Here is a 12,309-nt window from a genome sequence, read left to right as displayed (position 1 = left end):
CTTCACGTCTTACCTCACTGATTAAACCCATAATTGATACATTATTAGATTATTGCATCTGGATCCTACAAACTAGTTCACGTCGGTAGCTACGTAACACTTTTCACACAAACTCGATCTGTCCGAAAACGCAGCGTCTAAGGTTCACGCCTTCACGGGGGAATGAAAATGAAATTTCTGGCGACCGTTTTTTAGATCACCTAGATCTGGACGTCATGCTTTGGGAAATGATTCTTGTGTGTTGTTTCGAAGTCATAAGATCATTAAAATTTAAGGCGTCACCTGAGGCGGACGTTGGCCTCGTTGAAAATTCGAATAAACATATAATGAGACTGAATATTAGATCAATACAGTTGTAATTTTTTAGATAAGTTATCTTGAAAACAAATCAAACGGTATTAAAATGATCGTGAAAGTGCATGTGATAGACATACTTTCTGTACTAGTGCTGCTGCTAGTGAAACAGTCGCAAACTCGAACAATCGAAATAAGTGCATATGGAAATTACTCAAGTTATAGCAATTCTGCTCTGCGAAATAGTTCAAGGTAAAAACTGCAAAGTCAATTAAAGTGGTGATTTAATCTGAATTTTACAATACAATACAGTTCTGGCATCGGTAGAGCAATGAGCGAGGATCGATATCAAAATAGTTTGGATGAATATTTCTCAAAACCCATTACTATCTATCAGGATCCTCTGAAACCACCAGAGTATATTTATCCAACCAACAGCGAGTATGTAAATTCTAGCAATGGTAAGCATCTTATTGTTCAAAGACATTAATGTTGTATACACTAATGTTTTCTATTCCAGCTGTAGCTACAGATAGATTCGCTCCTGGCGAGGCGTATGGTGGAACGGTTTACAAAATTGTCAAAGCAAGAGAAAACAAATTAAAATACGGATATCAAGGTGAGTTCTGTTGGATTATTTTTATTTTCGCAGACCTTTTGGTTTTATTTCCGAACTAAGCATTAGAAAAAAATCAATTCCATAGAAAACTAGATTTCAGTTTTAATTCAAAGAAATACTAAGTTCATATGAATGTGTGTGCTTTGGTAGCTAGATGTTCGATGGTAACACACGTAGTGCCTGTGTTCAAATATCGATTGAAAATTTGAAAAATTAAAAACTATAGTTTAAAAAAAATTTAAAAACTGTAAATATTGAGTCAATTAGCTTTTATTCAAGTTATAATTAAAAATATATATTTCAAACAGTTAACAAAGGCATAACGGTTACCAAAATTCTCCCTATGATTGTGTATCTAGATACTTGAAATATACTAAATTAGTGTACATTTTATTTCAGCCTAAACAACCATATAATTTTTTCGCTGAAAGTGCAAGATCCTATGTAACAATCCTATGATTGACTGTTCGGACTGTAGACATAAAAAAATAAGAACTTTTCACAAAATAATCAATGAAGAGCCATAGAAAAGAAAATTTCATAAAAAATAAATGATTAAATTTTCCATGAACATTAAACGCTTTGAAAGAAATGGGACATCTATTGAAAAAATGCTCAGCTTTACTGCTTTTTTATTTGTCATAAGACGAGTTTGTACAATTCCATTTAATTCCACTACTTTACTGTACCTTTTACAGATACGTATTTCGACCTCAACAGTAAGGTCGTCTTCAGTGTCTCGTACTTAAGGACCAAGTACGAGACACTAAAGACGACCTTACTGTTGAGGTCGAATTACGTTTCTGTCAATGGTACAATAAAGTAGTGGAATTAAATGGAATTGTACAAACTTGTCTTATGACATGTAAATACATTCCACTAAAAGCTTGGAAAATTTCATTTTTTCATAGCTTTTCATTGATATTTTTGTGAAAAGTTTTAATTTTTTGTTGGCCAAAATATTTATTTTGTGGAAAAATTTGTTATTTTTAATTGCTAATATTGATCAATTTATGAATTTTTTTCAATGGAACATTTTGAGTTCATTATGAAAATTCTTCTTTTATAATTGCATTTTTTGGTTTTAAAATTGCTTAGAGGAAGAGGTGGTTAAACTAAACAGTTGGCTATATTTAGATTAAAACACTATTTAGGAGTACATATGTTAACCATTCATAAGTCTTCCTCAAAATATAATAAGGTACCTGAGCTAATGTTTTGGTTTTGAGACCGAATAAATAGCTATTACTATCCAAAATATCATACGAGGCCGTGGAACTTGGGTCTGATGTAATTTTCAACATTTTTTCCGTAAGCTTCCGTAATTCCTAATAAATTCATCATAACATTGATTCAAACTACAGCGGCAACTAAGACAACCTCCACAAAGATGTTGCAGGGGTGAATAGTCAAATTGTTGTTTTGCATCGTTATATGAAGAAGTATTTATCATATGGCATGAATGCAGGTTAAATGAACACTTGTGTCGAACTAACACAAATTGTTCAATAACCAAGATAAAATTTTGAATAGGGGAAAAGACGGCTTTGGCAGGTTTTGTTCTATTATTGTCAGGGGGGTTTTAATCGACCAAATTTTATGAAATTTGGCCACAATATTCTTTGATATGCAAATAATGTTTAGGCCAAATTCGAGCATAATCAGTCAAAAAAACCCCCCTGACAATAATAGAACAAAACCTGCCAAAGCCGTCATTTCCCCTATCTAAATTTCGTTTCAAATTAACTGATATTTTAAAACTTTTTTCCTTCTTTTTATTATTCTGAGTATTAAGAGCCTTTCAAAAGTTATAATTTTTGAAAAGGCTCTCGCAATTAAGCAATTAAGATTGGTTATATTTACGGTGCTGGTGTGAAAAAATTTAAAATTAAATGTTTCAAAAGGGTTTTAAAAGCGATGTTAATTATATCACCAGGTAGTGTTAGTTTTACCCGCACTATCTTTGTACATACGAAATTTCGATGTTTTTTGTTTAGGAAAAAAAACAATATAAAACAAGGTTTATTAGCGGAAAAATGTACAGTCCAATATGGATCTGAGCTAAATTGCTGGACTAAATGGTAAAACTAGCAAATTATCCTCGTTTTATGATTGAATTCAACACAAGTCCTTAATGTGTTCATTTTACCTCCTATTCCCCTATTTATTTTTCTTTTGTGAAAAATTCTCAATTGTTTATAAAAGTTTTGCATTACTTGGCCGAAGCTCAGGACCCTATGAATCATTCTGTTGGTGTTGTAGACCTCCAATATCTGAACTCAAGAATGGTTTGGAGTACCGTAGCCACTCTGGAAATGTTGAATTTCTTATATACTGATGTAATGATGTCCCGTGGGGCTTCTCCAACTAACACACAAGCTCGGGAACTTTTTGAATTACAACAAATCAAGACAAAATTTTCAAAACGACTTATCTGCTTTTGTAAACAAAGATTCAAACGACATCAGTTGCTCATTTGCTCTCGTCGCAGCAGGTTTTTTTTGAAAAGGGCTACAAAGCGGTAGTTATTTTTTTCGGTTTTTCGGTTTCTCTTGTTCGTACGTATCGCTGCGAAGTGCGAAATGATTACGAATACTGTGCAGTTTCGGTTTCCACCTTCAGCTCCTCGCCCGACATGGGTAGAGATCGCAGGCTTTGTTCGACAGCTGGACACGGATGTGTTACTGATGGAAACGGTATACAGGACAGCATTGGATAGATCGCTGTTTGTTAAATTCGTTTCATTAGATGCTATGAAAAATTCGCTTGTCAGGAATAAGGAGCCCCGCAAGTTCCACTATTCTAGTGGGAATTCCGTGGAAGTGAAGATGGTGGTGGCAGGCAGCAACGTACAATACATTCGAGTATTTGATCTGCCACCTGAATTACCGGACGACGAGTTGACAGAACGTTTTGCAGAATACGGGAAAGTAGAAAATATTATCAGGGAAAAATTCCCACCAGATTTAGGTTTGGACCATATGCACACCGGCGTTGGAGGTGTGTATATTGATGTGGAAAAGCAAGTACCTCCGTCGTTCCAGGTATCCAAATGGACGGCACGGATATACTATCCAAATTTGCGGAATAAGTGCTTCGTGTGTCAAGCGGAAGGACACCGAAAAGACTCGTGTCCACAATTGAGGAACAAACATCTGAAAGGGGAGGTGAATAATAGGCAGTCGAAAAACAGAAAGAAAAGTTATTCCGGAGTTGTGATTGGATTCGAAAGAACAGTAGCAGAACAGCCAAACGTTGGAGTCTCGGAGAACGACTTGATAGAAGTGCTAGAGGAGGAAGTAGTTGCATTGCAAACCGACCCAACAAGGAGAACACGTCAAATGGATCCAGATTCTATCCCATGTTCAATGATAGAGCGGGAAAAAATGGCGGAGACTATGACTTTCAAAAACAAAACAGATCGGATGTGGTTCGTGAAAAAAGGCATAATGGGATACACGGACTGTGTAAATAAATTGAAAACGGAAGATAAGAAGCAGCAAAAGCCAACAACGAGTCAGCTGAGAGTTCAACCTACTGAGGTTACACTCATAGATCAATCCCCTCCAAAGAAGACATCTCGTAAAATGTTTCACGACGCTTGTCCGAAACATCTTCAGAATAATGTTATGTAATATTAAACAGTCTTTGGCTCCGTGGAGTTTTAAATTAAACAATTGAGCCTAATAAAACAAATACTTGAAAAAAAAAAAAAAAGATTCAAACGTCGCGACGATTTGACGAATCTGATAGCTCTCCCTCACAAACTAACACCACCAATAGGTCGGTGAAGGTTTCCGCTACCTGTTGATGGTGTTGGTTTGGGTGGGAGAACTGTCGGATTCGTCAAATCGTCGTTTGAACCTTTGATTACAAAAGCAGATAAGTCGTTTTGAAAATTTTGTCTTGAAATGTTGTCCACCTCCAAGATCTGAACTCAAGAATGGTTCGGAGTACCATAGCTATTCTGGGAATGATGATTTTTTAAATCCTGTTGTAATGATGTCCTATGGGGTTTCTACAACTAACACACAAGCTGAGGAACCTATCACTTCGGTTGGTGTTGAAGACCTTCAAAATCTGAACTCAAGAATAGTTTGGAGTATCGTTGATGTTCTGGTAAATAGTTTAATTATGTCTCAAGTACCATTGCCAACTTCATATTAGGATTGAGAAATGTTTGCGTAAAACGCTTTGTTGTTCATGTAGATCATCAAATTCTGTATTCAAGAAGGGTTTGGAAGCCCTAAAAGTCCTCAAAACAATTATTTTTCCCCATATTTCTACTTATTTATGATTTGCATCAGTGGCGTAGCCACGGGGGTGGTTTTGGGCATAAAACCCGCCCCAGGGACAACATTTTTAAAAGAAATTTTTTTTTCGAAAAAAAAATTTTTTTTTTCGAAAAAAAAAATTGTTCAGAAAACCCCAATTTTCTGGCTACGCCACTGGTTTGCATCCGTTTTTGAAGTAGTATTTCCAAAATTTATGTTGAAATTCGACGAAAAAAAATCCATATTGAATCGGTTAAAACATACTGAATGAATCAATTTGGATAATTGTTACAGACCGCATCCGTGAGCTGGATTGCTCGATCTACTAGAGCGATGGCTGTGTTCCGTTTGTGCGAAAACGGACTTTCTGAATTACAGTCCAGCTATCAACCGTTCTCCTGCTTCGGAAGTCAAGTTTTCTCCCAAAGCACCGGTTGCTCTTGATAGCATCATATCGAGAAATTTAATTTTTTGGTTCTCTTCTCTTTCGACTGTAAACTGTAGCCTTTCGTGGAGATATTTTTTCTGATTTTTACAACCTAGATTCTCACCTATGGTTTTCAAAATTTTACCGCTAATGCTTTCAAAGTTTGAAGAAAAATTTGTTCTTTTACCGATTCTCCTGACGCAATAGCAGATATCCATCCGAAAGTGGAACAGTACGAACACGATCTTTGTTGAAGCTACTCCCGCGTACAATTCATTTTCTCGCTACATGGAATGGAAGCCCAACTAAACTTTTCGGTGATTATTCGTCAAGTACTGATGCAGCTCCCTGGTGCTGAGGCAGATCAAACGAGCGCCAGAAGTTCTTAGCTATTACCAAGTTCCGCCTAGCGCCTGACCTGTTTCTGAGTGCAATCACCGTTTACTAAACATGGAGCCAGCTGCTTATGTCAGAAACAGTCTATCCAGAGAAAGTTCTGAAAGCTGTTGAAGTACATATCAAGCGGTTCTGAAGCGTTTTGCGAAGATGACTTCCCAGTATCTAAGGTGATAAACGAACTTCCTTAGCCGATTGATATCCATCCGTCAAACAAGGACATCCAACGGATCTTTGGTGAGCCCTTTCTGATTTATTTTATTATTGTTCGTTTTATATTCGTGGATAAATGTATGGTACGAAGTAACTTGTATCTATTGAGGGTTTTTATCCAGAGAAAAGATAATTAGATATTTTTAGTATATCCAATTGAGCAATAGGAAAAAGCACTGATAAATTTGATGTAGGCTCAGATTGTTTGGCCTCATGTGATTATTGTAGGGAGTGATTAATAGGTTAAATCGTGAATTTTATGATTTAAATAATTTAAGTTTGTGATTTTGGGTTCCTATTTTTATATACTCAAAGTGGCTCCAGAGTAGCGGAACTGATTTAGAATTTGAATACTTTCTATATTTCAAGTCTATTAGTTATCTTAATTTTCTTCACCTCATGTTAATTTATAATCACGGATGTCAGGGTTATAATCATGCTAAAATAAGGCCACAGGTCGGAAAGATATTGGTAAAAAATTGATCTGAACGCGATCTTGCCTACCGAGTAAGAAATGGATAATTGCGTATTGTGTTTAAGTTTTTAAATATCATATTAACATTTAATTTAAGCTATCGGTATTGTTAAAAAAAATATATAAAAGCGAAGCTATCAGCGAATCACTTAGTCTATAATAACTATAATCAAGAACCTGTTCTACAGAGACAAGTCTGTCGAAGGCTGTAAGCTGCAAGTGTCTTTAATAAAGACAACAACAATAATACTAATAAACCTCTAAAAATCAGATGATAAAATGCTAAAACTGTTGTACATAAAAATATTCATAGAAGTTAATAAAATAGAAGTTGCATATCGATCTATGTAACTGAAAAAATCGTAAAGAGTGCAAGTGTGTTCGTATTTTATGCTGGACGCAGTACGGTCGCGCGGTTATCAAACTAACTGATTCTGCTATGTGGGTGAGTAAATTGGAAAGTGAAACAATCAGTTCAGTTCAGATTTGTTCGTGTTTTCTATTGGACGTAGAAAGATCTGAGATCGCCTCCAGACGTGTTTTCTTCAGTAATCAGAACGATCGGCCGGTCATCGAAATTTTGTTCTGCTTTGTGCGGTAAGCAGAACGATCGTCCGGTAACCGAAATTTTGTTCTGTTTCGTGCGTGTATGTAATTTAATTAGAAAGTGAAAGTTTAAATCGTGTCTAGACATGTTTTCTTCAGTAAGCAGAACGATCGGCCGGTCATCATAGTTTTATTCTGCTTTGTGCGGTAAGCAGAACGATCAGCCGATCACCGAAATTTTGTTCTGCTTTGTGCGGCCTTTAAAAAAATAGTTTTGTTTTCATCGATCAAACTACACGCTATACACGGCATACCGTTTACCAAAACGAACCCTGCCACACTCCCTACCCCATATATCCAACATCCCAGTGATCTCTCGTGGAAGTGCAGATGACTCGTCGGCTTCTATCAAAGCGAGTATCACGTCAACAATTTCCTACCTATTCCCTAATTGACCTGCATTCGGACACGGCCGGCGCTGGTATTGCTTAAATTTGGGTCACCAGTTCTTACACATTGAAGATGATGTTAGTCCCAAACTTCATCTGTTGGTTCTCTGTGTAATTACAGCTGACCTGGCAATAACGGAGTAGCAACCGTGGGCGGTCAATCATGCTCATGCTCATGCTCATGTAAACTGTAGCCTTCCGTGGAATTCTACGTTTACGCCACTTGTTATACAGAAGCAATCGTCTACGCACCTTCTGTACACGATCGTTTACATTCCCTTCTCCTCCAGTTTGCGCATCCTCTTCAGTTCTAATCTTTCCATTACTTTGTTGGCTATAACTGGTGATAATGGTGATCCTATCGGAACTGCCATAGCTGGTCCTGATCGATTGTATCATATGCGGCTCGATAAATATATGATGTGTGGGCACGTTGTATTCGCGGCCTTTTCGCAATACCTGACTTACGGCGAACACCTGATCTGTAGTAGAGCGTTCACCCATAAATCCCGCCTGGCACTGTCGCACCAACTCTCCTGCAATTGGTGTCAGTCTACAGCATAAAATTTGGGAGAGTACCTTGTAAGCGGCGTTCAGCAGTGTGATTGGCGGTAGTTGCTGCAATCCAGCTTATCGCCCTTTTTGTAGATGGAGACACCTTCCATCCACTCCTGCGGCAGAACCACATCCTCTCAATCCTTGGTAATTACCCAGTGCAGCACCCTAACCGGTGCCTCATCACCGTGTTTGAATAGATCTCCTGGTAGTTGGTCATCCCCATAGGGTTTTGTTGTTTTCAGCCATGCCGCCATCAGTATCTGCCTTATCGCCATTCAGGTGCTCTTCTTAGTGCTGCCGCCTCCTTTGGATCACCTCACGCTCGTTCGTAAAAAGGTTCCCGCTTATGTATTTACACATATCATGCTGTGGCACATGGCCCTTACGTCAACGGTTCAGCTTTTAATAGAACTTTCGTGCGTTATCAGCGAGGTACAGTTGCTCCGTCTCTTTACGGTCTCGATGTTCCTGCTGGCACTTTTTCCTCCGGAAAATCGAGTTTTGTCTGTTCCGCGCCGTGCCCAATTGTACCGTTCCTCGTTCGCTTTCGTGCAGTGTTGCAGCAATCTCGCCCATGCTGCATTCTTCTTCTCGACTAACTGCACACATTCACCGTTATATCAATCATTTATATGATCCGGGGGCACCGTGCCAAGTGCAGCGGTTGCAGAGCTACCAATGGCGGATCGAATATCTCTCCAGCCATCTTCAAGAGAATCTGCGCCCAGTTGCTCTTTCATTGGGAGTGCCACTTCCAGCTGCTGCGCGTAGTCTTGAGCAAGTCTATCGTCTTGTAACCGCCCAATGTTGAGCCGCGGCGTTCAGCGCATGCATACCGCAACGAGGTACTGATCGGATTCAATATTCGCATTGCGGTAAGTGCGGGCGTTCGTGATGTCGGAGAAGAATTTGCTGTCGATTAAAACGTGGTCGATTTGGTTTTCCGTTTCTTGGTTAAGTGATTTTCATGTGACCTTGTTGATATTCTTACGGGGGAAAAAAGCGTTTCGAACTACCATTTCTGCAAACTTTATGCATCGTTGGCCGTTGTCGTTCGATGCGGTATGCAGACTATCCGGTCCGATGACCGGTCTATACATTTACTCCCTTCCTACCATAGTGTTCATGTCACGACGATTTTGACGTCCATCGTATCTCTGCTCCAGATGTGCATAGAACACTTCTTTCTCGTCGTCGGGTCTCTCTTCGTGTGGGCAGTGCACGTTGATGAATGATGATGCTATAGTAGAAGAAACGGCACATTGCAATTTTAACAGAAACTTAAATCCTGGACTCTCCATCAAAAGATATCCAAATTATTTTATCCACAGAAATGATCGTACAGACTGAACACTTAACACCTAGCATGAGATAACGGACAGGGCACATAACACCCAGTGGAGAATTTTTCGATTACGAAAAGTTTCCTCTTTACTGGGGCGGGAATCGAACCCACACTCCGTAGCGTATGCGTCTAGACGATAGACGTTTATCGAAATTAATAATTATCATGTGGAAATGTTTTATTAGTTATTAGTTCCAAATCGATTTATTCAAAGACAATTTCATGGTCAATTTTCAGTTTTCATAGAGCATTATTTTATATTGAATGGTAAGAAAATTTTAATCATTCCATATAAGCTATTGCTTCAACTCCGTTCAAACAACGATCTGTTAGGCGGAGTTGTAGAAAAAAAAAAGCATGGCGCTTAAAGTCAAACATACAATACATTTTGAAATCTAGTCTCTCATATGAGTTATTGACAAACTAATAAATGGTCGAACGCAAATTACTAAATGTACCACACCACCCTTGCATCATATAGGGGAACTGTTCCGATCTCCATCTCACTGAACATATATTCATCAAATCGCGAAGCAAAGAAATACAGCACCAGTTTCGTCGCTTCTTTATATCAATAAGAAACAAATTAAATTGCATTCCATTGCTTTGTTTTTGATGGGATGAATATAGGAGACATTAGATGAATTCCAGGAGCAGTTCCCCTACCTATTATTGAAAAAATGTTATAATACAAACATAATTTCAGATCCTACACTCAACGCTGTCGGAAAAAGATCGACTGCAGCTCCACCAGCGGTCACAGCTCCTGCTACATCAGCTCCTACTGTACAGTTCACTCCCCCACCTCTCATATTTGTACCAACTCCAAACCCTCCAATCACATTCCCTCCAACACCTGCTCCAGCAACGACTCCTGCCCCAGCACCTGCACCAGTCCCCAATCCTTCTCCATCCCCTCCGGCAGCACCATTCGGAATAAACCTATTTGCACCAAACATTCACTCGCACTACCCACAGCCTGCAATCCGCGATGCTCAATTTCAAGGAATGTCAAGTTACAACGCACCACCATCAGGAGCGACGGATGACCAATCCTCAGTTGACACCGGCCCTCAACCAGTCGATTCGCCAGATGCGAACCCATCAATACAAGCAGCGCCATCTCCACCCAATCAATACATTCCTCCTGATTCGCTGTTTCAATTCCCACCCAACATTCATTCCCATTACCTCCCACCACCACCAAAAGACAACACCCAAACCACCGGAATATCAAGCTATCTTCCTCCGCCGGCCGGTCCAAGCGACGCCTATCTTCCTCCGCCTGCTGCTGATTCTCAACCCGCTGCGCCCCCAAATCCATCTCCGTATTCCGCTTACCTCCCACCGCAACCGGCACCGTCCCCTCCAATGGCAATGCCAGAAATGCCCCCACAAATGCCAATGGACATGCCTCCACAGATGCCAATGGATATGCCTCCACAAATGATGATGGGCATGCCGCCTGCACCAATGGGACCATACCTGCCCATGAACTTTGACTTTCACGGATTCTACCCACATGATCACTTCCCGGAATACTTCGATCACGATCACGACCACGATGACCCAACGACTACTATGGCTCCAGCGCCACCGCCACCTCCACCACCACAAAAGCATCTGAGAAACTCATCCTACTACCGTGTCACCCAGTTCCTATGGTACATCCCCATTTATTTCAGCCTGTACATGGTGTTCTACGCTCTTGTCCTGATGCTGCGCTCCATTGCGAGACATAAGGTACGATTCGATTATATGGATGAGACCCTTCAATCACAATTTTTTTTTATCGTCACAGGTCAATTATCCCAACGTTTGGAACTCGAATGGAAGGTCCTTGGATAGCATGCTATATTTAACGAATGATCAAGCGGTTGATAAGGCGGAAATGATGGCAAACTTCGTGATGGAGCAAATCTGCGACTTCAAGGAGAAATATTTATGAAACAGGTTAGATTTAGAGCGTTCTGTGGTACCTACCTTCTGGATAAGTTACGGATTATGAATGTTTTACGAGCAGCTTTTTGACAGATTGTACAATATAACATTTTTATTTATAGTAAGGCGTGATATTTTATTCCATTTCGAAAAGAGCCGTATAGCGAAAGTAAATAAATCATATTTACAGAGTGTTTTCCAGCAACGTACTATTGCAAAATCATAAAAAAAATCATCGCACTAAAAGTCTGCCTTACATTTCGAACTACTGCTACTGAAATAAGTTGTTGACAAACTTCTAAACAATCGAACCCAAATAACTAAATGATTAAAACCATCCTTGGTTGATTACCTTTAGTTTACCCGCCCAATCAACCAACTATTCCTTTCCCGTGGCGCTCACGGAGATGCAGAGGATTCATCGGTCTTTTTCAATGCAATGAAAGTCGAACTAATTTTCCTCTCCAATAATCCTAAATGGAATGTAACATCGTGGCTGGCATTGTTATTGGTTTTGGTCTAACATAATTCAAAGATTGCACAGTGAGAATGGCTTCCTAATCCCAAGAGGACTATTATATAATTGAGCTGTCCACATTTATTGTTTCTCGGCCCATCACGACTAGCAATAAGGAATGGACAGTCAATCAAACTAAGCTAAGCAAAGTTGGCCAAGACTATGATTTAGAAGGTTTTGAAAAGTTAGCCCCTCCCTGTACGAAATTGAAAATCCTATGGAGATTTAAGTCGAAGTATCCGTAAAAGAATTATT

General features: G+C 39.3%; 1 protein-coding gene across 1 annotated transcript; it reads left to right on the top strand.

Moving 5' to 3' along the window:
* The first annotated feature begins 343 nt into the window (after window positions 1-343).
* Window positions 344-12,253, top strand: LOC134212927 (uncharacterized). The gene is made up of 5 exons (XM_062691273.1): window positions 344-546; window positions 607-755; window positions 815-913; window positions 10,303-11,339; window positions 11,398-12,253. Exons 1-5 carry the CDS (start codon window positions 404-406, stop codon window positions 11,542-11,544), a joined length of 1,575 nt encoding a protein of 524 aa, XP_062547257.1. The 5' UTR covers window positions 344-403; the 3' UTR covers window positions 11,545-12,253.
* Window positions 12,254-12,309: the final 56 nt, after the last annotated feature.

The sequence above is a fragment of the Armigeres subalbatus genome, chromosome 2 (assembly GCF_024139115.2).
Source record: "Armigeres subalbatus isolate Guangzhou_Male chromosome 2, GZ_Asu_2, whole genome shotgun sequence".
Taxonomy (NCBI): Eukaryota; Metazoa; Arthropoda; class Insecta; order Diptera; family Culicidae; genus Armigeres; species Armigeres subalbatus.
This window is presented reverse-complemented; position numbering and strand designations above follow the sequence as displayed.

Coding starts and splice junctions, on each gene's coding strand:
- LOC134212927 (XM_062691273.1), top strand. CDS start 404: ATGATCGTGAAAGTGCATGTGATAGACATACTTTCTGTACTAGTGCTG. Junction 547..606: donor GCTCTGCGAAATAGTTCAAG/GTAAAAACTGCA, acceptor AATACAATACAG/TTCTGGCATCGGTAGAGCAA. Junction 914..10,302: donor ATTAAAATACGGATATCAAG/GTGAGTTCTGTT, acceptor ACATAATTTCAG/ATCCTACACTCAACGCTGTC.